The sequence below is a fragment of the Triturus cristatus genome, chromosome 5_2 (assembly GCF_964204655.1).
Source record: "Triturus cristatus chromosome 5_2, aTriCri1.1, whole genome shotgun sequence".
Classification (NCBI taxonomy): domain Eukaryota; kingdom Metazoa; phylum Chordata; class Amphibia; order Caudata; family Salamandridae; genus Triturus; species Triturus cristatus.
In genome coordinates, this window is record NC_140588.1 from 777,060,228 (window position 1) to 777,087,379 (window position 27,152).

The 27,152-nt window shown below is 46.7% G+C and overlaps 1 protein-coding gene across 2 annotated transcripts in view; it reads left to right on the forward strand.

Annotated features, from left to right (window-relative positions):
- STK26 (serine/threonine kinase 26) overlaps window positions 1-27,152 on the forward strand; it is a 191,262-nt gene that overhangs the window by 118,129 nt on the left and 45,981 nt on the right. The window contains exons 6-8 of one of the 2 annotated variants that reach the window (XM_085607891.1): window positions 10,951-11,136; window positions 11,654-11,802; window positions 12,024-12,117. In XM_085607891.1, coding sequence (XP_085464017.1) covers window positions 10,951-11,136; window positions 11,654-11,802; window positions 12,024-12,117 — 429 coding nt within the window. Of the gene's footprint in view, window positions 1-10,950; window positions 11,137-11,653; window positions 11,803-12,023; window positions 12,127-27,152 lie in introns of both variants that reach the window. The other variant, XM_085607890.1, reaches the window with a different exon arrangement.

The following is a 27,152-nucleotide window of genomic DNA, read 5'->3' on the forward strand; positions in this document are numbered from 1 at the left end:
GGTTGGAGGCCAACTCACCCTGAACACCCTGTAGCCTCTAGTTCCCTCCTCTGGAAAAACCGCCAGGGTGTTGTGTGTGGATATTATCCACAATTTAGTCATGAAAGTTGAGCCTAAATATTTTTATTCCAATCTGTGCCCATTGTTGGCTGCACTCCGGGGAAACCGTTTTCAATCTAACTACTTAAAAAAAAACAGGTAATCTAAAGAAAAAAAACATAACTGGTAACGTACATGGTCCAATTATGGTCCAATGTGGCCCAATGTTGCCATCTCGGGCTGTGTGGTGTGTATCTAGATCCCCTCAATGGCAGTATTTGACCATGTTACTCGCAAACCAGTTATGTATCATGAAAAAAGTTGAATTTATGAGTTCTACACTCCTGCAACAACTCATTGGAGTTTGTTTGTGCATAACTTACACCTTCAGTTTTATTTTTAAATCAAAATCTGTTTGAGTTTTCAAAAACCTTACAGTATGATTGCAATTGAAAATAAACATTCAATAGGCATTTGCATTGTGGTCGCAGTACATGTAGTAAGATATGCAAGTATTGCAATTAAACTGCCCTGAACCCCTGTGAAGGGGGTAGCCTTAAGTTTGCTAATTTGCTCCTGTGAAGAACCTAGGAGAGCCTCAGGGGAGGTCAGAGCTCTTTGTTCCCTCGACAGTGCGTGCCCATTTGAAGGATGGAAATGATGAACAAACAAGTACAGGGCTGGGGGGGCAGGGGTGATCAGGCGGTCTCCAGACTCTCTCATAGCAGTGCAAGGGGGGCGCTGATTGCAGTGTGACAACATGCTATTAGACCCCTAAGGGGGAAGGTGGAGAACTTCTCCTCATCCCGATGCATCAAACTGGTGAGTGCGCAGTCTAGGGGCTTGGAAGCATAAATATTCTAAGCAGGACAATAAGAGGTGTCCAGAGGGACAGGAGCTTCTGATCTGTGAAGGACAGTTTGAATGTCATCTGCTCCATAGCAAGGGTGTGCCTTCACAGCTGTGTGAACCAGGACGCTGCCGAGGGTACCGAAGGAGACCTCCAGGAGCAAGGTATAAGCTGTTTGGCATCGCCTGTCATATGGCGTATAGGATAACAGTTAACTTGGGTCTTTGCCGCCAAGGATTCGGATGCCCAAAATGTGTACGTGATAGTAAGCTGGTATTTGGTAATCCATGGTCGCCTTAATGACTCGGGATCTCCTTCCAAACAATTGTAAGGGAAGGTCATGCCCACCATATGTGGTGGAAGTCATCCATCCATGCTCCACATCACCAGCATGTAGTAGAGGCTGCAGGAAACATGAAGTGGAGACAGGCTGGGGTATAGTGCAACTGAAGCATTACCTTGTATGCTGTTGCTTAGTGGGAGATGCTTCTATACATTTGTCGGATCTCTCACCAGAGCAGTTCCTTTTGTTTGAGTGATGTCAGGAGTATTGTCTGGAGTCCATTTCCATTTGTAGGGAAGGAGGCGCGATTGTTGTAGGGTACCATATCTCTTATAAACCAGACAGCGTTCCTTTAAAGCTACCGACAAGTTGTTAAAAAAGAGTAAGGGGGCAGGTAGCGGCTTCTGCGTGGCAGTGGTAGAGGGCCCAATGCAGAAGCTGAAAGTATTGATGATGGGCAGATTCAGGGAGGTGGATCTCCTTCCTTCACTGGTCGAAGGGCTAAATTGTTTGGCCCTGAAAGAAGTCCTGAATGAGTCTACCCTCACCCATGACCCAATTCAGGAAGGATTCCCGGGGAAGGGCAGGAGAGAAGTTGGGGTTCTGTGCAATTGGAGTGTGTGGGGATGGGAATGAGGTCTCCCTTCTTCCGATGGCCAATTTGTCCCATATCTCCATTAAGTGTGTGTTGGGGTGCCAATGTAGGCGCTGCAACGGCGGGACTGCTTTGTAAGCCAATTTAGGTCCCACATCGCCCGGCAAGCGACCGCTTGATCCACGTGTACCCAGTATTTCTCCCTTTCCTGCACCACCCACTCAAATGTAGCATAGATGGACAGCCCAGTAATAATACCAAAGGTTTGGATATGTGAGCCCTCCCCAATTCCTTGGGAGCATAAGAAGCTCATCAGAGATGCGGGGGGGGCTTCCCTTTCTATATGAAGGAGTAAAGGTCTCCTTGTAATCATTTGTCATCGGCGGGAATGGGAGTGGGCAATGACTGAAATAAATAGAAAAGCTGGGGGATGGGGGGCGGGCATTCATCTTAACCACATTGATGCGGCCTAACAATGAAATATGAAGCGGCCTTCACCGCTGGAGATCATAAAGTATTGCCTTACGGTAGCGTGGCTTATCAAAGTAGCCAAGGAGTTTGGAATTGAAGGACGAAGCACTGTATGGAGTGTGCGGTCCACTGAAAGGGAGATTGTATCTGTAAGTGGTGGAGATGCTGCGGCAGGAGAGAAAGATTAAGCGCTTTTGACTTGGCCAGGTAATTTTATTATACCTAGATACCTACTCGTACGCCTGTAGAGCGTTGACTACCACAGGGAGGGAGGTGTTGGGACAAGATGAAGGTCGTCAGTGTATAGTAGAACTGTATGGTCCTGTCTCCTAAAGGAATACCCCTAATGTCAGATGATTGCCGCGGGTGGATGGCAAGCAGTTCCACCATAAGGGCGAATAACTGGGGATAAGGGGCAGCCTAGTTGGTGGTCCTGAGACAAAGGAAAAGCTTGTAGTTTGGCCGTTGATTCTGATGGAGGCGGTGGGAATGTGGCCATGATCTTTCTGACCATGACTGGGCTCAGTTCTATTTTCTGAAAGACTGCTCTTAGGCAAGCCCAACTCTCCCGTTTGAAAGCCTTTTCGCCATCAAGGGAGAGGAGGAGAGCGAGGATGGTATGTCTTTGGACCTTTTCGACTAGATGAGCGAGGTGTCTGGCATCAGATCCCTGCCAATAGTGTATAAAGCCTACCTGATCGGGGTCTATTAATCCGGGGAGGTTTTTTAGATGGTTGGCCAACATCTTAGTGTAAAGTTATGCATCACTGTTCAAGAGGGTGATCAGACGATAAGATAAACAGAGCGTTGGGTCTTTGCCTGGTTTGGGGACCAGTGTAATTTCGCAGGGTCAGGACCAGCTCTGGAGGTACTTGGCTGAATCTTAGCGATGTGAGACTTTGCATGTTGGTGTACCAGTCTACATGCGAGGAGTGAACCTATTTTGTGCCCCCCCACCCCTTTACTCCCCCCCAATAATACTTTTGTTTAATAGTGAGAATGGAGTGCTCTGCTTTGCTGACCAGATGTGTTTGAAGCTGATCCCATAGAATTGCCAATTTTCGCTTGGCCCTTAGCGTAGGACATTGTTTATCAGTGTACTCTAGAGAAAATGTCTTCTGTGTGTTTCACTTCAAATGGTGAGCTCGACCGGCATAATCCCAGATGGAGATAACAGAAATCTGTGCAGAGTTGATGGTGTTCAGTAAGGAAGAGGTGATAAACGGGTAGTCGATGCAGGAGTAAGATGAGTGCACTTGAATAAAAATGAGTAATCCTTCGTGTTTGGGTCTAGGTATCGCCCAGCATCAACAAGGCCTGCTTCTCAGAGCTCTTTCTGAAGTATCCCAGACATAGCTCCCGTGCCCCTGTACGTGTGCTGTGTTCCTGTCAAGATCAGGGTCCCAGACCAGGTTAAATCACCCCCACTATAAAGTCACCCCTAACAGGCCTTAGTTGTTTTGAAAGTGTTTGACATATGAATGCCTCCTATCCTTGGTACGGGGCCTAGAGGTTCAGAAGCATTAGTTTGTCCCTACCTCTCTTCACAGTCAGGAATCTCCCGCCTGGATCTCTAGTTGTTTTTAATGGCTTGTGTAGAAGCCCTTCTTACAAAGTATGACAGCGCCTAGGGTCTTAGTCAGTGAAGATCCAGTGTTGGTGTGGGCCATGCAGTGGCAATCGGTGCAGAGCAGGTAGGTCTCTTGCAAGAAGATAATATTGGGGTTGCATTGTGTTAAGTAACGCCAGACCTGACGCCGTTTGCTAGGGGAGTTAAGTCCACAGACATTGAAGGAGAGCGGATTCAAGTCATGTGCAAGCTAAAATTCTCGGACGCTTCTCGATAGGCAGACATTCAAGTCCACTCAAGAATATTTGTTAAGCCCACATATCACCCGAAAGTCTCATGACGCTTGCGTACGACTCCGCTGGAGCTGAAGGACAGAAAAAGGAACTTTATAGATGATCAAATAGCCAAGTTTTTAGTTCCTTGCGGAATCGATTGTGATCTGTCACAGAGAAAGTGAGATGGAAGTTTATTCAAGAGAGTGGGTGCAAGAAAAGGATCTATTTTTACATGGGGTGAGAAGAGATTTGGTGCTTGACCTGAGCCTCCTAGTTGGCTGGTACCAAATGTGTGTTTTTGCGAAATAGCTAGGCCCACTTCCGTACATGTTCTTATGCACTAAACAGAGGATCTTAAAATGGATTTGCTTCCTAATGGGGAGCCAATGAAGATTCTTCAGGCTAGGCGCTGATGGAGACCTAGAAGGAAGGTTCAGTACCAGTCTGGCAGTTGTATTTGGCAAGACTTGAAGCCTAGAGTAGAGTTCATTAATCGTGGCCAACAGGGCATTTCCATAATCAATACGGCTTATGATTAGTCCCTGTACAAATGGTTTCCTCTATTCAGTTGGAATCCATTGAAATTTTTATCGTATAATGCATATTATTCCATAACACGTGCTGATTTATATGGTTTATATGATTTTTCATTGACAGCTGGTTGTCAACCATTACTCCAAGGTTCTGCACCACAGGTTTTGGAGACGGACAAGGACCCAGATTGTGGGGCCACCAGTCATTCGACCAAAATTCGTGTGCCCTGCCAAAGAGAATGACCTCTGTCTTGCTATCATTGAACTGAAGATGGTTGGCGCCCATCCAGTTATTGTGTGTCATGCAATTTTTGAAGCGGATCTGTGTCTCCATGGGAGCGGGGCCTAGGGTGATCAATAGCGGAGTGTCATCAGTGTATCACACCACATCAAAACCATAGGATCTGATCACTTTGGGCAGTGGTTTCACACAAAGATTAAAGAGCATAAGGCTTAGGATGGAGCCCTGAGGGACTCCCATCTTTACTGGCCGACTGCGGGAAACCATGGTGACAATCTGTACCGTGGTGGTTCGGTAGGTTAGATAACTTTTGAGCCAGTCCAGGGCCATACCTCTGACACCCATCTCCCAGAGCCGTTGTTCTAAGATGCTGTGGGAGATGGTGTCAAAGACGGCTGACAAATCCAACAGGATAAGCATGGCTGACTGCCCGTTATCCTGGGCTAGTCTGATGTTGTCAATGACCTCCATCAGCTCTGTGCTGTGGGCGTCCCTGAAACCTGACTGTGACGGATCCTATAATACGTGGCTCTCCAGGATGGCGGTGAGCTGCTTATTGATCAGTGACTCCAGCACCTTTCCAAAATAGGGAAGCAGAGAGATTGGACGATAATAAGTAGGTACCTTGGGATCAGCAGTGTTTTTAAAAAAATTTTTTTTTAATATGCCTGACCCTAGCTGCTTTTCATATAGTTGCTTGTGAAAGTTGCATATTAAATAAATCAGTAAGGTTTCTAAGGGGCAATGGTTGAAAAACAATGAGGTGAAACCGGGTCTACTGGAGAGCCCGATTTGATCTTGGCCAGGGCAGTTGACACTTCATCTGAGTTAAACAAAGTGAACTCCTCTGAAAGAGGAAGGGTGCTGTCAAAGTCATCTATAGAATTTTTTGTATCATGATTTGGAAAGGAATTGTGGATCGCGATAATCTTTTCCTCTAAAAAAATGGAAAGTGTGTCTGCTCAATCTTGCGAAGAACGATTACACGACTGAGTAGGAGGATTGGTAAATTCCTTTAGTATTTTATGGAGCTCCTTATTGGAATTGGCAGGTTTTTCAAATCTGTTCATTCATCTCGTGAGTGGGGATTGGTGGGGAGAATTGGAAAAGTACCTGGCAGGGTTCCAAACAGAAGCCCTGTCAGGGAGGTGCCAGCCCAGAAAGACCCGCACGGCTGATGGAAAGGCATCTGGAGTGGTGTAAGGCATGGAAGGCCAGCCAGGCCCAGGACAGCGGGGTCACTCACCTGTCCCTTATTAGCGAGAAAATGCCTGTGCTCCACTGTAGGAAAGTGCCCTTTTTTGCATGGCTGCCCCCTACTTTTTGCCTAATGTTGAAGCACTTTGACTGAGTGTGCCCTGGGTTCTTCCCAACCAGGTACCCAGGCCCTATATTCTCTCCCTAAACTGTACTGTTGCAAAACCCAATTGGCAACTATGGCCACATGTAAGTCCCTGGTGAAAGGCACCAAGGGCACTATGACCAGGGAGGGCCTCTAGGTGCTGCAGCACTTATTGTGCCACCCTTAGTGGCCCTGTAAATACATACACGCACACCCACACCCCTGCATGTTTTGGTGCAGAACAAAGTGAAGAGTCGCCATGCCTACAATCCACTGCCCTGGCATATATAAGCCACCCCTCTAGCAGGGTGCACGTTTCAGTGGTGAGGGGACAGGTGCATGAGCCCTATACCCCTACAGTACCCAAGTCCATTCTTAGACAATGTAAGTGCAGTAAAGGCATAAAGAGTATATGGTATGTCCTGTATGGTTTGTCATTACAAACTCCACAGCACTATAATGGCTTTACTGAAAACTGGGAAGTTTGGTATCAAGCTTCTCAGCACTTTAAACCCACGCTGATGCCAGTATGGGATTAAATGAAAAATGCACTCTAAGGACATCCTAGAGATGCCCTCTGAAAAAAACCTAACTCTAGTGTCCTTGCTGAGTGGCTGCTCGCCAGCTGCCACCACCAGACATGTTTCTGGACCCCTGGGTTGAGAGCCTGTCGCTGTGTCCTCTCCCACGAAGAACTCCGAAGACACCAGACTCAGGCTTTCAAGAAGGAATGAAAAACAGTGCAGCCTGGATGAGTGACAGCTGCCTAAAACTGAACACGGAGAAGACCGAGATCTTCATCCAGCTCCTGTGGCCCCCTGCCCTCGGAAACCCACCCAACCCGACGGACCGCTCCCGGAACCTCTGCATCATTCTAGATTCCTCCTTCACCATGACCCGCCAGATCAACGCAGTCGCCTCGACCTGCTTCAACTTCCTCCGCAAGACCTTCAAGTAGATCCACCACAAATGCAGAAAGACAGTCACCCACGCACTCGTAACTAGCAGACTGGATTACGGTAACGCCCTTTACACCGGAATCATCAAAACCCTGCTATCCAAGCTCCAAACCATCCAAAACACCGCAGCCAGACTCGTCCTCGGAACCCCACGACACGAGCACATGACCCCCACAACTACGAGACGTCCACTGGCTCTCCATCAAGAAGAGACTAACCTTCAAGCTACTCACCCACGCCTACAGATCCCTCCACAACATTAGACCCAAATACCTCAACAAAAGTCTCCTTCTACGTACCCAAAAGGAACCTCCGCTCCGCCGACATTGCCCTGGCAGAGACCCCACGCATCTGCAGAACCAGAGCAGGCGGAAGAGCCTACTCCTACGTCGCAGCAAAGACCTGGAACAAGCTTCCAGTCAACATCAGACGCTCCTCCCCTCTCTGCACACCTTCAGGAAGAACCTCAAGACCTGGCTTTTTGACTGATCCGGAGCTCCCCCCCAGCCCCCCCCCCCAAGCGCCTTGAGACCCTCTCGGGTGAGTAGCGCACTTTATAAACCCCTGATTGATTTACTTTGCCTCTGCCCTAACAGCCTGTCCCTCCCTCGACCTGCTCCAGCGCAATACCGATGTGTCCTGCAGCCAGGAGCCCCCCAGAACCCAGAGGACCTACCCTGCCTTCCCAAACCAGACTTTGTCACCTGTGAGCACCGGATTTGCTCACCAACAGACTGGCTCTGGTCCAGTGTGCGAGTCTGCACCACTCTGCACGCAGCTGCCGGAGTTTGAGTGGCCCAACACCAGGAGGAGGTCTTCCTGGTAATCCTGACCTGGGATCTGGTGATCTGGTGATCCTGGACCCACCTCAAGTCTCCAGCTGACACCTGCAGCCCCTTTCTAGAGGACCCCCCCCACCACCAGAGCCGGTAAGAAGAATCCGACCTCAAAAGCCACACCTGCACCCGGGTGGCCCAACCGATGGTTTCCCGGCATCCCACGACATACCAACTTACCTCTCCAACCAGTGGTCGCCTCCAGAAGATCTTCGTCGCCGAGCTTGCAGTGTTTGGTGCAACCGGAGAATCCCCATTGAAAACAGGGCACCCGATGCCAAAACACTACCCTGCACCCAGCTGCCCCTGTGCCGCTGTGGTTGCACCGTGGATGCTAAATCGGATCCACCTTTGCCCTCTGCCCAAGTCCAGGAGCTTTCCCCCCAAAACCTTGTGGTCTGCTTGTAAGCACCCACCAACTGGAGGATAACATTGGGCCTCAGGACTCTGCACCCGACTGCCTTAGTGCTGCTGAGGGTGCTTTGAGATGCATCCTTGACCCTGGGGGAACCTTTGGCCGAACCCCAAAAACCCAACTCCCTGAACACAGTACTTAACTTAAAACCATTAACTTCATTTCTTCCCATAGAACTGCATTTCTGTAAAAAGTTCGGAGTGTGGCGTTGGAAGTTCTATGAAAAAGCATTTAAGTGTGTTGTGATAACAAATTGCATTACTTACCTTTATGCAAGAAATTTCCCAGTGTGCTATCTAGGTATTACACCACTGAGTAAGAAAAGTAATCTGAAAAGAAACTAAAACAGTAATCTCAATAGTAACTCTAAAGCAATTACTATAGTAACTAAAAAGTAATTTTTACTGTTAACTTACCTGTAAACAAACCAATTGCGTTTTACTGCGTTTCAGCTGTATTCAACTGCATTATTCTTGCAAAGTATTATTTCACTTACCTGCACCAGGCCTGGTTTGGTTCTAGAAATAAAATACAACCAAATAATATTTCAATACAAGCAAATTGGTCAGGTTTCAGTCTTTGTGTGTGTGACGTCCTTTCTTGCCTGAGTGTGTACAATAAATGCTTACATACTTAACACTACCCTCTGATAAAGCTTTACTGCTCGCCCACACTATCACAAATAGAGAGTAAGGTATTATGTACTTTAGCCTCTGCCTACCTTTTGGTATGCACTGGACTCTGCACCCTATGCCTTACTTTGGGATAGTATATTCAGGGCCATCTTCCAACAGCCACCGTTCACAGGGCTGTGCTGTTTCCCAGGCTCACAGTGTCTGTGATGGCCTGATGGGTGCGGTGAGGGCTGCGCCAATTAGTAGCGGGGGCTCTTCCTGGTGCAGGGGGGGTGTTGTGCAGGGTCCAGGGATGACTACAGCAAGGAAAGGTTCGTATATTGGGGTACCCTTGTTCCTATAAAACACAGGAATCCCCTAATGAGCAGCAGGGATATAGGTCCCAGGCCAAACGACACGTAGCACCTGCCAATCGTCGCTTTTCTGCCTGCAAGAGGGTGGTGGTCGCCTGTCCAGGCGTTTGCAGTGTTGCCATCCCTCTCCTCTGCAAGTGCATCACCAGACAAGTGCCAGAGATGATGTACCATTGAGTTGGGTAACAATATACATCTGTTATTCAGCTCCTTGAGTGATACGTGCGCTTTACAAATACACATGTTATGTTATGATTGCTGCATGGCTACCCTGCTGAAGGACACCGCATGCGTCCTGGCGGAAGTGAGGGGTCGCCGCCTCATTGAGGTTCTTAATGCAGCTCGCATCACCCCTCAGTGAGCACTGTGACCCGGAGCAGGCTAAGGCAAGATGGCGCCCCTGTTCTGTGCAGCACCAGGGAAGCCTGCCGCCTGCCACACAGCTGTTTAGCAGGCACAGGGGACACCAACTGTGCCCCTACAGCCGTCGCTCGACTCAGTGGTGTCCAGCACCACCAAGCCTAAATTCAAGTCAGAAGCAGGGCTTTAGGGCCAGAGAGCTGCAAGAGCTATGACAAGCCACGTCCTATGCCATGCCCGGTCAGGCCACGTCCCCTTCAATCAAGTTTTGATGCTTGTTAGTCATGAACTAAGATTTACCCATGTTAAATATAGTAAATGCAACATTTCTATAAAACGTTCTCTACTAAAGTAGCCCTCTTAGGGTCCTTCTCAACTCGCACACCATATGCCAATATAGGTTGTGCCTTACCCAGCTAAACATGCAGGCATGCTCCAACTCCAGATGTCTGAAGACTAATAACTTATTTAACACTATCCGGGACTACTCGTGCCCAAATCACATAGAGCGTTTACACTTCACAGTACTTCCTCTTAGTAAAGTCCTCACTCGTCACCCAATACTACCAGGTACTTTTGGGGCACAGGTCTCAACTTAGATTTTTTCAGCTTAGTTGACAGATCTGTTTGTCTTCACCCTGCTGTCTATACATCTCAAGCTGCACCGCTGCTCATATCCCTAGCACAGGTGTACCTGCAAAGAACACTCTAACTGCTACCAGTTGCTTATTTCTCTGTTCAAGCACCTCCACGTGGATGCCTCTACCTTGGCCTTCCACTTAGGTTCAAAATATCTTGAAATATATAATTTTCCTTCTACTTCTAATGCCCATTTTTTATTCGGCTCACCTTCAGCACCATCATTTCCAGTTGCATTCTTATTTCTTGAACATCCGTGTACAAACCATAATGTCCACTACCACTTCTCCATTCCACTGTATCATACCCATGCACAGTATGAGCTGTGGTATGATTTTCTTTTTAACCTCAACACCTTTCTGGTAGAATTGTTCTTAGTTGAAATAAAGTTGTTGAACAATGGTATATTTTTTTACATGACAGCATGTTTATTTCATCCCAAGTTGATTGTCATACAATGCTTTTACCATCACTTTGGTATCTTTCCTTCTACTTCTTGTCTGAAAGTTGACCATGGTTTTTTAAATATTTTTATTTATAATTTTATTTTGCAGGCTGACATTTGGTCATTGGGAATTACTGCTATTGAGCTTGCCAAAGGGGAGCCGCCTAATTCCGATATGCATCCAATGAGAGTTCTCTTTCTTATTCCAAAAAATAATCCACCAACCCTTTTAGGCGAGTTCAGCAAACCATTCAAAGAGTTTATTGATGCGTGTTTGAATAAGGATCCTACTTTTGTGAGTATACTTTGTATTCTTTTCAATGCCACTATTTACTTCGAATGCTGTCTACTGATTTTTGTTGGCGCTTTTTACATTATTAAAGCCACTTTTACCTAGTCATCGAATACTTCTTTTAAGAAGCTCATCAGCAGTGGAGAGGCAGAATTTATAGTGGATGTTGTGCTGTAAATCTCCATTGTAGCAAGGATGCATTGACTTGAATCTTTATTTATTTAAAGCCATTCTAGTGCTGCTTTTTGTGTGCAAGACCATAATTATGACAATTTGTCTCAGTTTGTGCTGCTCGGTTACCACAGCTTCCCCACTGAACTGGCTGACCTGAATTAGTAGAACAGGATTCATGCACTAAATATTTTTATTATCCCTGACAAGTGACTCAACAGTATTTAGAGCCTTAACTACAGGAAAAATCACTTTGAAGCTCATTGCAAGATTGACTTACAAATGCTGGTCACTAAGTTATCTACGATGCAGACTGTGCATAGTTTTTACTTGTTTGCTTTTGATGCAGCGTCCTACTGCTAAAGAACTGCTGAAGCACAAATTCATTGTAAAGAATGCCAAGCGGACTTCCTATCTGACTGAGTTGATTGATAGGTTCAAGAGATGGAAGGCAGAAGGCCACAGTGATGATGATTCAGACTCTGGGGACTCTGACTCGTAAGTTTAAAGCCAAATGCTATAGAATTTTAGAGATAATGTTGTTCCTGGCTAAACCTGAGATCTTAACTCCCAACTACTTCAATGTGTGTTTTTGGCTAGGTCTTTAATCGTTTTTTATATAGTTTCCTGAATTTGTCTAGTAATTCATAGATGTTTTAGCATAGAGGATAACATCATTGCTGTTGGTGTCCTAAACTTCATACTGTTTATTTTTGTAGGGAATCCAGCAACAAGGAGAATCTTTCCCATCCTGAATGGAATTTTACTACTGTTCGCAAGAAGACAGATGCCAAGAACATGCAGAATGGAACAGTATGTTCAGTAAGAGATGCTTTGGATAGGGAGGAGAGGTTTTGTGGCTGGATGAAATTGGCATCACAGTTTTGTTCTATCTCTAAGCTATATAAATGCAATTTAAAGCACTCTCGAAATGTGTCGTTATACCTATGGCCAGCATACACTTACCAAAGTATTGAAAAGGATTTGTGACACTTTGGAAGTGGATCAGTGGGAGAGAGTGGGGAGAATATACTCGCTGTTGAAAATCACATTAACTTTGAAGGGAAAGGAAACCTGCAATTGGTGCTAATAAGATCCTATCCCTAGGCTTCAAACAATTATTCCTTTCATTTGTTCCTCTTGAGAATACTTGCTTGACTTCTTGGCTAGATGGCCTTCTGCACGTTCCTACTTCCTCATGCATGTGTGAAAACGATCCCACTACAGTGGTATCTTTACACCAGTTAAACCCAAATCCATAGCTGTGTATTTGACAAGCTACAGCTACATTTCTTCTGATTTAGCAGTTCAAGTTCAAGAATTTTATTATGATTTAGAACTCAAGAGGTCCAAATAAATACAGGCATACGTTATAGAAGGAATAATACATACAGCACAAAAATATTCAGAATAAAAAAGAAATGCAGAAGGAAGCCACTCAGAATACAACCATACTCTAATTTTTTTTTTAAACGGTTGGTTAAAGTTCAAATACGCAGTTGGGACAGTCAACCATTATAATGCAATTCTTAGACTGTACAGGAAACTATACATTCTTAGTAAAATACAGCAGCTAAATAGTGCAAAAGGGAAACCTAAACACAGGAAAAAAGAAATTCACTCAACTTTGCAAAGCAATGCTAATGCAACCTACACATAATCTTTAAGGGACCTATGCGGCCCTATTCCAAAAGTGCAAATCCGAATACAGTTAATATTAAATTACACTATAGAACATATTTAAAAAGTATACATTTTTGTGCAATCTATTTATGATTGCGGGTAAAAAGACATTCTTGTGGCCTCCGCTGCCGGAGTTATGTTGTTTTAAACAATGGTCTTAGCAATTGAGGGCACAGTGAGTGTAGGAGAGGACAAACACATATCACATGGTTTACATTTTGAACATAGTTCCAACAAAGGTCACAGAGCCTTTCATCCCTGGGTAAACCTTCTTATGATCCTGTTACAATTCGTAATGGAAGCAAGTTCAACCTTAGTAGTAAAATAGTTCTACGCACACCATGGGTAAGGTTTCATAGAACATACGGTTGAGATTTTTACAAATGCTGCTCTCAACTACTATTTCATTCTAAGCGTACTCTGCACAAATTACTGTGTCCCTTTCCGGGCTAACGACATAAACAAATTATGCTTTTTTTTTTTTTTTTAAATAAGCTTGTGGGGTGCCACCTCACTTTAAGCAATTTCAAACGTATCCAGAGTTTTCATATAGTCTTGAAAGAGGGCACTTCTTCCCTTTAAGCTATGAGATATCTCCTATTTTATTGCAGCATGTATGGAGCACAAATCACTATAAAGTAAGTTATTCCTCCAACTTATAACAACTGCCATAGCAAACACATTTGTGGAGAGGAGCCCAAATTCAAGCCAAAGGGCAAAAGGAACAGCTGAAAAATTGGAATCGCAGATTTGTTGCCAAATATCTCCTTCTCAAAAAAGGACCAATACAGCGCCTTCATTACTTCAAAGGCATAACTCCGCGAAGGCGGGTTTTTATTCTTTCAGAACACCAAAACGTGGGCAAAATGCCTTTGCCCACAACACTTAAGTAGTCTGTGAATGGCTGAAGCTTGAGATAATGCCTTACTTCTACACCGACTGATATGATCCTTATTTAAGCAATTACTGGAAATAATTCTACCAAGATGGGCGATACATCTTTAGCACTTCTAACTTATCGTTCCCCAATAACCAATGTAAATCCTTCCTAACACTGCACCCCCGAAACCTAAAGCTATAACATTACTCTTAGAGATGTTTATTTTAAAAAAATTGTCCATTAGCTTAATTTCCCAGCTCAGAGAGACGCCTCTGTAATCCTATCGGGGTTAAATCCAGTACAACAATGTCAGCATAGTGTAGACTACCAACATTCATTGACCCTAGTTTAGGTGGGTCTCCTTTGGGTATAAAGAGAGAAAAGGAGTGCTAATAAGCACCCCTTCTTCAGAACATTATCATGTCTCCACTTTGCTCGACAAACCCTGGTTCCTGCCCATCAAAACTAGAGCCCAGGTGGAGGAGTGCAGGGAAATAATCAGCCTGAGCAGAAGAGCAGGAATCTCCAGTGCGGGCAGTTTCCTCCACAGTGTCCCACGGTCAATCCTGTCGAACGCTGTGGAGAAATCAATAGAAGCAGAGTATAAAACCAAGCCCTTACCCACAGGATACTTTTCATTCAGTGTTTGAAGGGCTGTGATATTATCTAAAGTTCCACAGTTCTTACGAAAACCAGCCTGCTCAACAGGTACAATGCTCTTACTAAATGCCCAGTCCTGAAGGTGAAGCAGAATACTCTTGGCAAACAATTTCCCAATGACATCCAATAATGAAATCTGCCTAAAGCTTTCGGGAAATGTTTTAGGACCCTTTTTAGGTCGAGCCTAGGCAGCGCGCATGCGCTGTCTGCAAGACCTGATATAATCAGTATAGTAGTGTTAATCCCACCTACTGCTTGTCATTGGTTAACTCCTGTGTTGCTCTTCTTTCCTGGCTCCTTATTGGTCAGTGCTCCTAATACATCACTTCTGTTATGTGGCGAGTACCACCGACCAACTACAGTTTACATTCGCTGTAGTTGTTTATATGCTTGGTCTAGGGACTCTTTTTCGTTTAGGGTTTATAACTTTAATATACACAGGCGCCGCACTTTGTTTTAGCATGGCACTCTTTTGTTGCTTAATAGTATGGCTCCATCCCGGTGTCAGCCTGCCGCTGCTCTACCGTGGACCCCGCCAGCATGTCACCCAGCCGCGAAGGCTCTACATCGGGTGGGCTAAAGCCATAACACCCCAGTGCCTCTGTGCTTCTCCAGTGACATCGGACGAGTACGGATTCAGCCCCAGCAACTTCAGGGGCTTCTTTCTCAGCTTGACACTGAACTCCCTCGTCCACACTCAGCCTGCATAAGGGCTTGACTACATCTGCATGGGGCGCAGAGCACCCACTGCTTTGCCAGCCCAAGATCTGGGTTTCGAGAAATGAACACTCAATCGGCACCTGCCCACTGCCTCCTTCCGGCCACCAGCCAACCCTGTGCCTAACCTGCACAGAGAGCTACACTTCTGCGACACAGCTCTGCTGTCTGCCTGCCTTCCGGCTCCCACACTGTTACCCGACAGCGCTCGCAGTACGACAGATGGATCATAAGACCAGGGGTGGTGCTGCCCTGCCGGGTGAATTCATGCCGATGAGCCGCACCAGCATGAATGCCTTGCAACAGATCCTGAGTATTTGCCAGCCCACTCCAACCCCAGCAGCTACATGATGGTTCGAGGCATGTGGGCTGCTGAATTCATATCTGTGCATAGATCGCCGCCTAGTGTTGGGTCCGGATGTTTGCACGTTGTTGTCCTGGAAGAGTCTTCGAAGTATCCCGAGATAGGTGACTCCTCCCCTGGACTACAGTGCGCATGGGCATCCTCTCCATCCTCAGATTGTTTTTTTTCCGCCATTGGTTTCGGATGTGCTTATCTTGACTCAAGTTAGGAAAATCTAGTTTCAGGCCAAAAGGCCTTTAGTTTTCGACGGTACTGTTCCCGATCGGTATCGACAGTTTACAGACTAGTTTCGCGATTTTAACAACTTTTCGGATCCATTCAATCCGACCATCGACGGAACTTCGACGATGGAATCGAGGACCCCATTCAAGCGGTGTCCTGTTTGCCACGCCAAATACCCCCATATCGACGTCCACCCGGTGTGTAACAAATGCCTCTCACCGGATCATGACAAATCGAAATGCATGGCCTGTGCCCGATTCCGATCCAAGAAGACTCTACGGAATCGACAAGCCGCGCGACTGGAAGCACAGCAAGCGGCACCGGCCCCGGCCCCGGCCAACATCTTCAGCACCGAGGACGAAGATGTCGAAAGCGTGGAAAATACACCCTCCAGCCCCACTTCCGAACACGGTTCCCAATCGGAAGATGTCGATGAAGAGCTTTTTCACAGGGAAGAAGCCGACGATGAGGTAGGAGACTACGATGAGGCCTTAGGAGCCGAAGAAGGTAGCTCCGGTGAGAAGCAAGGCCTACCCGTCCAAATGGAGGATATCCCAGTGAGTCAGTCGACGGCTCAGGTCGAGGGATCGCCTTCGGGCCTTACCCAAGACCAATCCCGCAGTTCCTCGGCCCCGCCCTCTGGCCCGGCCACGGACATTCAGCAAGAGCCATTGTTACCTAAAAAGACTGGTTTCCCTACCTCGAAACCGAAACCAATCATCGCACCAGTTCAACAGAAACCGAAAGTGAAACTGACACTGGTCTGCTCGAGGACCACCACACCTTCGACGCCAGCCAAACCCGTCGGCTCCGACCGCACCAAACAGGACTTCGGTGCCGAACTCGCTGCAGCCGATGTCGGCGCCGACCCAAAAAGGAAATCCATCGGTACCGTCAAAGCGCCAAGGCCCCCGGCACCGAAACAATCGGCACCAGCCATCAAGGTGAAAATGGCCACTGCAACGCTATCCACCTCGAAGGCAGCAACTAAGGTACATTCATCGACGCCGTCGTCGGCTCCTACCCCTCCTCGGCTCGATGACCCGGTGACTTCGAAGAAGTCCACGCCTGCCGATACGGAACCTATCGGCGCCAAAGAACCATCAACGTTCCAGGTGCAACAAGTGGCAGCGTCCCTGCAACGCATCAGGGAAAAGGCAGCCCTCCAGACCTCATCGGGCTCCGAACCGAAACGGGCACAGAAGGCACCTTCGGCACCGGCCAACATCACCTTTGGTCTGCCGCCATCCACGGCGCCCAAAATGTTCGAAATCAGAACCCGCGTCACACAGACAAGGTCCCCATCTACCGAACACTCGACTACTGGGTCATCGCCGTCCCACTTTATCGACACCGACACCGGCAGGCTTATGCTCCGAAAGCGGAAGATCACTTCAGGGCACGCTTTGGACTCTTATAGGATCCCGCTAAAACAAAAAATGCCGGCGGAATCGGAACCAGTTCTTTATGAACGCATCCACACCTCTTACACAGATCCATCATTCTCTCCAACGCACTCCGACACGGATGCAGTGGAGGACTACATGGGTGACGACGCCACCTACCCCGAAGACATGGTCCCTGAGGGCCAGCAAGACCCTGATCAGGTCTGGGATGACCCTGTAGAGCCAGGTGCCGCTCTGGATACACAGGACAAGCAACTTTATGGCGCAAAAACGTCCCCCACAGAGGACACTGCTGCATTCAACGCCCTCATTGAACGTGCCGCAGCCAATCATGGAGTGCAACTCCACTCAGACACTATCGAGGATGATTTCTTGGTGGACACTTTCGCATCCTCCGAGAGGACTGTAAAAACTCTGCCCATGTTAAAAGGTGTCCTAAAGCCAGCAAAGGACATTTTCAAAGAAACCACCAGGGCACGGGTCATAAACCCCAGGATCGAGAAAAAATACAAACCCGCACCTGGGGACTCCACGTACATTAGGAGCCAGTTGCCTCTGGACTCCATTGTAGTTGCCAATGCTCGCAAACGAGCACACTCGCAGACAACTGGTGATGCTCCTCCCCCGGACAAAGAGTCCAAGGTTCTAGAAACTTCCGGCAAACGGATTGCAGCCCAGGCAGCAAACATATGGCGCATCGCCAATACACAGGCCCTCCTAGCTCGCTACGACCGTTCACACTATGACACGTTAGAGACCCTACTCCAACACCTGCCAGACGAGTACAAAGAGGCAGCGGAGCTCCTCATCAGGGAGGGACAACTGCTCACAAACGCATCCATCAAGTGTGCACTGGATGCCGCAGACACAGCTGCCAGGGCAATAAACAATAGCGTCATGCTACGACGACACGCCTGGTTACGAATCTCCGGATTCAAACCTGAGGTCCAAAATAACATCCTCAATCAGCCGGTCAACCCAGACTACTTATTTGGACCGGAGGTTGACACCACCTTAGAAAAGATAAAAAAAGACACAGACACTGCGAAGTCAATGGGGGCTCTGCAAACGCAGACTTTTCGTAGTGGCTCCTTTCGTCGCCCCGGAAATAGAGGTGCAGGTAGAGGACAGGGGGCACAGCAAACCTACAATAAAGGGGGCACACAGGGTTCCTACGATAAAAACACCCGAGGTGGATATCGTGGCTCCAGCACCAAGGGCAGAGGACGTGGTTACGGCAATACCAGGTCCTCCCCCCAAGAACAAACAGTGACGCCCTCTCCCTTCCCCCCGACCACATAACACCTGTCGGGGGGAGACTCCAGCGGTTCCTGTCCACGTGGAATTCCATCACCACAGACGGGTGGGTCAAAGATGTTATCCAACACGGTTACTGTCTCGAATTAACCTCCACTCCACCCACCATACCGCCAAGGCACCGTCCTATGTCCTCAGAGCACTTAGCGTTATTACAGCAGGAGGTGCTAAGTATGCTGCAAAAAGGCGCAATAGAGGTCGTGCCCGTACACCAGCAGGGAACAGGGGTGTACTCTCTGTACTTCTTAATACCAAAAAAGGACGGGTCACTTAGACCTATCCTAGACCGGAGACCCCTCAACCACTACATTCTCTCAGAGCATTTTCACATGCTCACCCTGCAGCAGGTTCTCCCACTCCTCAGACAGGGAGATTTCCTAGCCACGCTAGACCTCAAAGATGCGTATTTCCACATACCCATACACCCGTCACACAGAAAATATCTCCGGTTCACCATTCAGGGTCAGCACTATCAATTCAAAGTCCTCCCCTTCGGAGTAACAATAGCACCCAGAGTTTTCACAAAGTGCCTAGCTACCGTGGCTGCCCATCTACGGAGGCAACACGTTCACGTCTACCCTTACCTGGACGACTGGCTTGTTCAGGCAAAGTCAGCCCAGCAATGTGCCAGCCACATGTCCCGCACCATTCAGCTCCTTCACAGTCTGGGATTCTCACTAAATTACCCAAAATCACATCTCCAACCCGCACACGTACAACAGTACCTAGGTGCGACCATAGACACTCTGGCAGCCACAGCTCAGCCAAATTTAGTGAGGATCAGCAGCATGCAAATGCTGATTTCCAAGTTCAAACCCCAACACTCCCTTCCTGCGCGAGTGTTCATGCAGTTGATAGGCATGATGACCTCCTGCATTTTCATAGTCCCACACGCGAGACTACATATGCGCCCGCTTCAGGAGTGCTTAGCACGTCAGTGGAATCAGGCTTAAGGACAGTTGAAAGACCTAGTGTTGGTGAGCGGTCGGGCATACAACTCTCTGCATTGGTGGAATCCACAAAACCTTTGCAAGGGCCGACCGTTTCAAGAGCCTGTTCCACAAATAACACTGACAGCGGACGCGTCTCTCCAGGGATGGGGAGCTCATGTACTCAATTACACAGTGCAGGGACTACGGACAACACAACAAAAGAAGATGCACATCAACCTTCTGGAACTGTTGGCAATCTTCCTAGCCATGAAGGCATTCAAAGTACATCTGTGCAACAAGGTCGTGTTGATCCGGACGGACTACATGACTGCCATGTACTACATACAGAAACAGGGAGGAACACACTCTCCACAGTTGTCTCATCTGGCTCAGAGCATGTGGAAGTGGGCCATTCAGAGGAACATATTCCTCATGGCGGAACACCTCCCAGGCAAGGACAACCAGATGGCGGATCTGCTCAGCAGACACAGCCACCAAATGCACGAGTGGGAGTTACACCCATCAGTACTCCAACCGTACTTCCAGCAGTGGGGTCATCCAGAGATAGACCTATTCGCGAAAACGCAAAATGCCAAAGCTTTGCCGCCAGGTTCCCACATCCACAGTCGCAGGGCAATGCGATATGGATGAACTGGTCCGGCAGATTTGCGTACGCTTTTCCCCCAGCGCCATTGATACCGCTGGTGGCACGCAAACTGCGACAGCACTCACTGACACTCATCCTGGTTGCTCCAACATGGGCACGCCAGCCATGGTACATAACCTTTCTGGAACTTTCCGTGGTGCCGCATCAAAGGCTGCGGATCAAACCCGCGCTTTTGACGCAGAACCATGGAGAAATTCAGCACCCAGATCCGCAACAGCTGAACCTGGCAATCTGGCTCCTGAAATCCTAGAGTTTGGCTACCTAAACCTGCCACCTGACTGTATGGAGATCATTAAGGAGGCCAGGAGACCCACTACCAGGGCTTGCTATGCAGCTAAATGGAAGAGGTTTGTCATTTATTGCAACAACAATGACATTAACCCGCTAGACGCATCCATTCAAAATATAATCTGTTACCTCTTACACCTATACCGATGCAATCTGGCATACACCTCAATACGTATCCATTTGACCGCAATAGCAGCCTATCTCCAGAACAGGCAGAACCTCTCTTTATTCAGAGTGCCTGCCATCAAAGCTTTCTTGGAGGGACTTAAACGAGTAATTCCCCCAAGACACCCACCAGCACCGGTGTGGAACCTCAACTTGGTCCTCACCCGACTGATGGGTCCACCCTTCGAACCTCTCCACTCATGTGAGATTCAATTCCTCACCTGGAAAGTAGCTTTCCTAGTGGCAATCACTTCGTTAAGAAGAGTTAGTGAACTCCAGGCACTAACCATTCAAGAGCCATTCATACAGGTTCACGCAAACCGGGTCGTACTACGTACCAACCCCAAATTCATGCCCAAAGTAATATCGCAGTTCCACATGAATCAAACTATTGAACTGCCTGTTTTCTTTCAAAATCCACAGAATGTAGCAGAGAGAATGCTCCATACACTAGATGTAAAGAGAGCCCTCATGTACTATATAGACAGAACTAAGGACTTTAGGAAGACACAACAACTTTTCGTTGCCTTTTCTCCACAGCACAAGGGCAACGCCATTTCCAAAGCAGGTATAGCCAGATGGATCGTTAAATGTATTCAAATTTGCTATCAAAAGGCTAAACGCACATTAACGATTCCCCCACGAGCCCACTCAACACGTAAGTTAGGGGCGTCCATGGCTTTCCTGGGAAACATTCCTTTACAGGAAATATGTAGAGCAGCCACATGGTCAACTATACATACATTTACCAAACACAGCAGGCAGCTGTAGGACAGGCTGTTCTCAAAACTCTTTTTCAGACCGCTGCAGCTGGCACTGGTATCCGCCGCTAATCGGAGGTACAGCTATGTATTCTATGCACAGATATGAATTTAGCAGCCCACATGCCTCGAACTGAATATGCTACTTACCAGTATGCATCTGTTCTTGGCATGTAGGGCTGCTGACATTCATATCGCCCACCCTCCTCCCCAGCGCCTGTAGCAGCTGCAGCTCTCAGAATTACTGTATAGCATGGTCATCACTTTCTGTATCTACTCCCATCACTGCCACAATGGCGAAAAACAATCTGAGGATGGAGAGGATGCCCATGCGCACTGTAGTCCAGGGGAGGAGTCACCTATCTCGGGATACTTCGAAGACTCTTCCAGGACAACAACGTGCAAACATCCGGACCCAACACTAGGCGGCGATCTATGCACAGATATGAATGTCAGCAGCCCTACATGCCAAGAACAGATGCATACTGGTAAGTAGCATATTCATTATCGTCCGTGACAGTTGCTCCCCCCATGGCTGCAGTTCACAACTGTCCTTGGAGAGGGCAATCCTAAGCTGCCCTGCGGGGACTATATAGACATGAGCCTGGCCATCGGCTCTAGCACCAGCACCCTGCCAAACGGCTACTTGCCAGCCAGCGTGGCCTGTCAACCTTCTTGCGCCTACTACTCCCTTTGGTGCTCTTTCAACCATCTACACCTCCCTGGCGGGAAGGACTTTCCTCCGCCAGCTGCAACTGCCAGCGGCAGTGATAGGGCAAATCTAATTTCCTGAAAGGCGCGGATTTCCAGCCCACAGGTTATCCTGGCTCGCTCTGGGAGTAATGTTTCTCCCAGTTTGCTTGTATGGCTGATAGCAACAGGCGTTGTGTGTTTATTTATATATGCGTTTTTATATAGCATGAACTTTACCCTAACTTGTCCCAGCGCTTTACGCTTTTACCCCTCCTAGGTGGCGGGGGAGAAGTGTGCAGGAATCGGACGTTGTTTAAGCTCATCCTGGCATTCTGTGCTGCGGGGAAATCACGTGGGTGCAGCCCCTTGTGTCTTACTTCCAGGACACGCACAGCAGAAGCAGATCTAGCATGATCCGTACAGTTATCAAGTGCCGCGAACCCTAGGGTTTCAGGCTCCTCGTTGGGATCAACTTTCACCAGCATCTCACCATCTCCAGGGTAAGTGCACAATGCACCCATTCTCCTGGGAGCGGTGTGCCCAGCCTCTGCTCCCATTCTTATATCTGCTTTACAGGCCCTCCTTGAATTCCCAACTTTAAAAAAAAAAAAAAAAAAAAATAAAAGGCAAAAGAATGTGCTTCCCACGCAAGGATTCTGCTGTTGGGTGATTCAAAATATTCAAAGTATCCGACTAAAGTGTGCAAGCGAGGGGGATGCAAACACAAGCAAAAATACCTTCTGCCACTTCTGCACTAGCTTGTTGCTTCCTGCTCCCTGAGCGCCTAAAAATGCTTCTTGGGAGTGGTAAGTTGCCACACCAATCATCTGGCTTTCTCTAGTAAGCCGGTGGTTACCGGAAGCTGGAGTCTTTCCCCCACCTTTAAGTCACAAACACGTCCCCAGATGTTCCAAATTAATATAAGTGTAGACCCCATAAGTCCAACAGGGCATACTGCTCTTTAACTTAGAAGCTAAAATACTCTTGTTATCTACTGGTTAATGTGCAATTTGTGGTGTGTAGGGTGGTTTTCATATAAACCGCGTAGGATCTGTGGACAGAGTACACAGCTGGAGGAGCCCTGCCCCTGCCTGTTCGAAATCTGTGCTAATGTGTATATACAACTCGCAGTTCACAAGCTGAGTCCACAGGCTTCGCTGCACATGCTGTTGCTGTACTTGCCGACTAATATGTTGTGTGTATTCTTTTGGAAATCGCCCACCGGTCTAAGAACTACAGTGTTTTGCAACCTTTATTGTTAGAAGCCTCCGGGTGCCTGGATTCGCATGCGTATTCATTGCTAGGATTTCCAAAGCACACACTGTGAAAATGTTTTGCAAAATGGTGTCCCTGCAAAGGGTCTATGTTTCAACTACCTGTGCCACATCCTCGTGATTCCCACAATGTTTAGCGAGTCTTGGAACACCACGTGGCTGCTGATGTCCCTGGTATCAACTGGTTACCCTGTGCTGCGCCAGGATGTTACCAAACTCCACTGCATGGCAGCAATCTGGTTTTGTGCTTGTTTGTTTTTCTATTTCAAAAGACATCTGCTTCCTGTATACCTGCGGCACTATTTACTTCAAGGTCATGCAAGCAGTGCACTATGGTATGACAGTGTCTTGGTGACCCGAACCAGGCCTCCATGCTCGTAGCGCTAAGTGTTGTAGCACTCCATAAAATGCTGCATTGTGATCTCAACCACCAACGAAGGGAGATCTTTGCTTGCAATAGAACAATATCTTTTTTAGCTCTTTCTGGGACTGTAATAAGATGCTTGCTTCTGCCTTTGCCCTGATCTTGTGGACAACAAAGCTCATAACTCAAACTTCTGAAGGGGCAAATTAATCAATCCAAAATGTATGCCTCCATCGCTCTAATCGGATAAGACAGTGTGTTAACTAATCCATTCTACTGCTTCCAGTGCATGTTGATGTGCAGTGGAAAACCAGTCGCAAATGTTTACTGGTGGCACCTTTCTTTTGCTTATTGCTGTGTTTGAGTGTCATAATACTAATGAGGTTAAACTTTTGACCGTATAATGTTGACGTGTAAAAATGACAAAATTATGAGTAATACTATCGCACAACGTGCCACATTATGCCATAAATTGCCTTCTTTGCTGCATAATTTCTATATCATAAAGCATCTCCCCCCCCCCCCCCAACAATGGTCTAGTAGATCGACCCCCCCCCCCTTCTATACACTAGTACTGCTACCTATACACTGACGCCAGTCCTCCTGCCCATAACTCCTGCTCTCTTGACCTTTTTGTGTAGTTCTTATCCTTATTCCATTTTTTAGGATGAGCGGGGCAGCGCATGCGCTGCTCTACGGGGCATGCTGTATTGAGGCAGGGACTTGAAGCTCCGCCCTCTCTCCGCCCATGTTTTTCATTGGCTTGTCATTGTCCACTTTAAACTGTGGCTATTCATTGGTTAGTACTGCCTTGTCTCATTTTGTAACCTCCCATCGCAACACCCTCTGTTATGTGTGTTGTTAATCGGTAGGCACTATTTTCTCGAACAGCTTTGTCCTGCCTGCTGCTGCAGGTAGGACACGCTCTCTCCTAACGCTTTTTTGTTTTTTTAAGAGCAGCATTTGCAATGCAATAGGTCTCACAGTTGCGAGAGTAAATGACATTGCCTTTTATTTATCTGTTCTAAAAACAACACATAAATAAAAGGCATTGTCATTTACAACGCTAACAGCTCAATATCTCGTAAATGCTTGTTATAAAATGGTACAACAACACTTCCTTTCCAGGAGAGCAGAATAACCCCAGGGCAGTAACAATATTGAAACACGGTACACAGAAAAAGGGCCCATACATAAATGTCTTGCTTAATGAGAGATATTGGAAGTCCTTGTGCCCTTAATAAAGCTCTCCATCTCCTCACAAGAAGGCAGGCCATATATGTCCAGGGAGACAGGCTCATCAATCAGCTCCAGTGGAATCCTACTACTATAATTTAGAGGTATATAACTGCAAAATATATTTTGTCGACTCTTTAGATATGAGTGGCCTCAGCCTTAATTCTGGAATCACAGTATTAGACTATTAATTACCAATATTTATGTGAATGACCAGAAAAGGCAGCTTCTCTGGTCCTTCTCCTTCCTTCGTTCAGACGCCTTCAAACTAATTCTTACAAACTTCAACTGATAGATTTCCCTTTGCCTCATTAGAGATGGCAGCTTACATTGTTCCCTTGCTAGGGAATTTATATCCCTGTTTACCTTTTTTTACCGCCCAGGGGGTAGTCGCAGAAGGCTGAAAACTAGTAATTCTATTTTTATTCCCAAAGGATTGAAACAAGGACAACTGCTTCTCAAACTAAGTGAAAGGTTTATCTGGTGAAGTGGCAGAGGGGCCTTAACTCACTATTTTGACATGAGGCCAAATTCAATATATTGTTTGATCAAAGAGTGCGCCTGTTTGTTTTGTTATGAACACTAGTGTCATTTCTGGAATTCCAGGACTTGAGCGCCTTAAACTCTAAATCAATGGCCACCGAAAGAATACTGTGATCACTTGAATCAGTACTCAAATACAAACATATGGTTAGATACCACCACATAATCGATTTAATGATAGCCCTTGGGAAGAATAGAAAGGAAAAGATGCTAGGGAATCCTCTTGGAAGCTGCCATTTAAGGCGATTAGGTCATTGGATCTCAGACATTCCAGGAAATCTAGACCTCGCCTATCTGGTCTACAATTTCCAGGTAAAGTAGCCTCTGGAATACTCCAGACATCATGCAATTCTGAATTTCCAAAGGTCATACAGGTACAATAAGAGATTTTAGCATTAAAATCTCCCACAACAATAATCAATGGGCATTCTTCCAAAACAATAATATCAAGTACAAAGGTACTAAATAATCAAAAACCTCTTTTGGGGTGGTGGGGATATAAACATTTACCAAGAGGAGAGTTGAATGCAATCCTGTCACATTGCACAAGGCTAACTTTAAACAGAGGCATGGTTTTGAGGGATGAACAAACACCATAGTGTTCCACTTTATGCTACTTCTAAGTGAAATGGCTGGACTTCCACTGACATGACCTTTCACAGAGGGGTTTGCTGTGCCAGAAAATAAAATGCAATTCTCATATTTAAAATTAGAACATATCCAAGTTTCCTGTGAGCAAACGATCAATGAATAAAAACATCATAAAATGTCATTTGGAATTAGACCCCATTGAATCCTCTCATTGCTGTAGAGACATTTCACCCTCCATGTCCACTTTATATTGACAAGTTCTGCAAACCTGGGGTTGGCGCACTATCTGAGGGTAAGTTGCATCAGTGGTTTTATGAGACTAGTGGAGTGCCCTGCATATCAATTGGTCCTCTGGAGCTTAACATTATGCACCTGGCTTTGAACGCTTTTTTTCCAATCATAACATCTGCTCAGTATCACGTTCTGACTAGCAGCACATTGACGATGTTCCTCTTAAATAAATAGGGTTTTGCACGAAGGCTCAAAAGCAATGTTATTGGGCAACAGATGAAGGAATTGAGTTGTCTGCAAATTTTCTGCGTTTAGAAACTGATAACCAAGAAAGTGGTTTTAAGAGTTAGACTTTTTTTCCTCCCTGACATGATTTTGTTTTTTGATGACTGGGCTTTTGTTTCCAGCCTTCTGTCCTCCTCCTCCTTCCTTCTAAGATGTAGGAACCAAATCCCATTGTAGCCCAGAGCTTCTGTTCACGCTAGAGTTAGACTTGTAACCAAATATTCATTCATTTCAACGATGCAAAGAATGGAATAATCCTTTGTAAGCAATACATTTCAAGACCATGTGCATCAAGGTATGCTATAATGTTTGCAATAAAGGAAGTTCCAGTAGTATTACAGGCATATTCCAGTAGAGAAAATGTCGCTACTGCTCTTTCAAGAGAAGTTTGTCTCAATCATCTGCAAAACAGCCACTTAGTCTGCTCAGACGGTCCCTAAATGTGGAAGCTAGGAGTGAATTGCAATTTAAGTGTGCAGTGTAAAGTTTCGGGTGCATTCTAATGAATGCACATTTTCTTGCATATTCCATATGTCCCTTCTGCATTTCCTATTACAGAGGCATGCCAT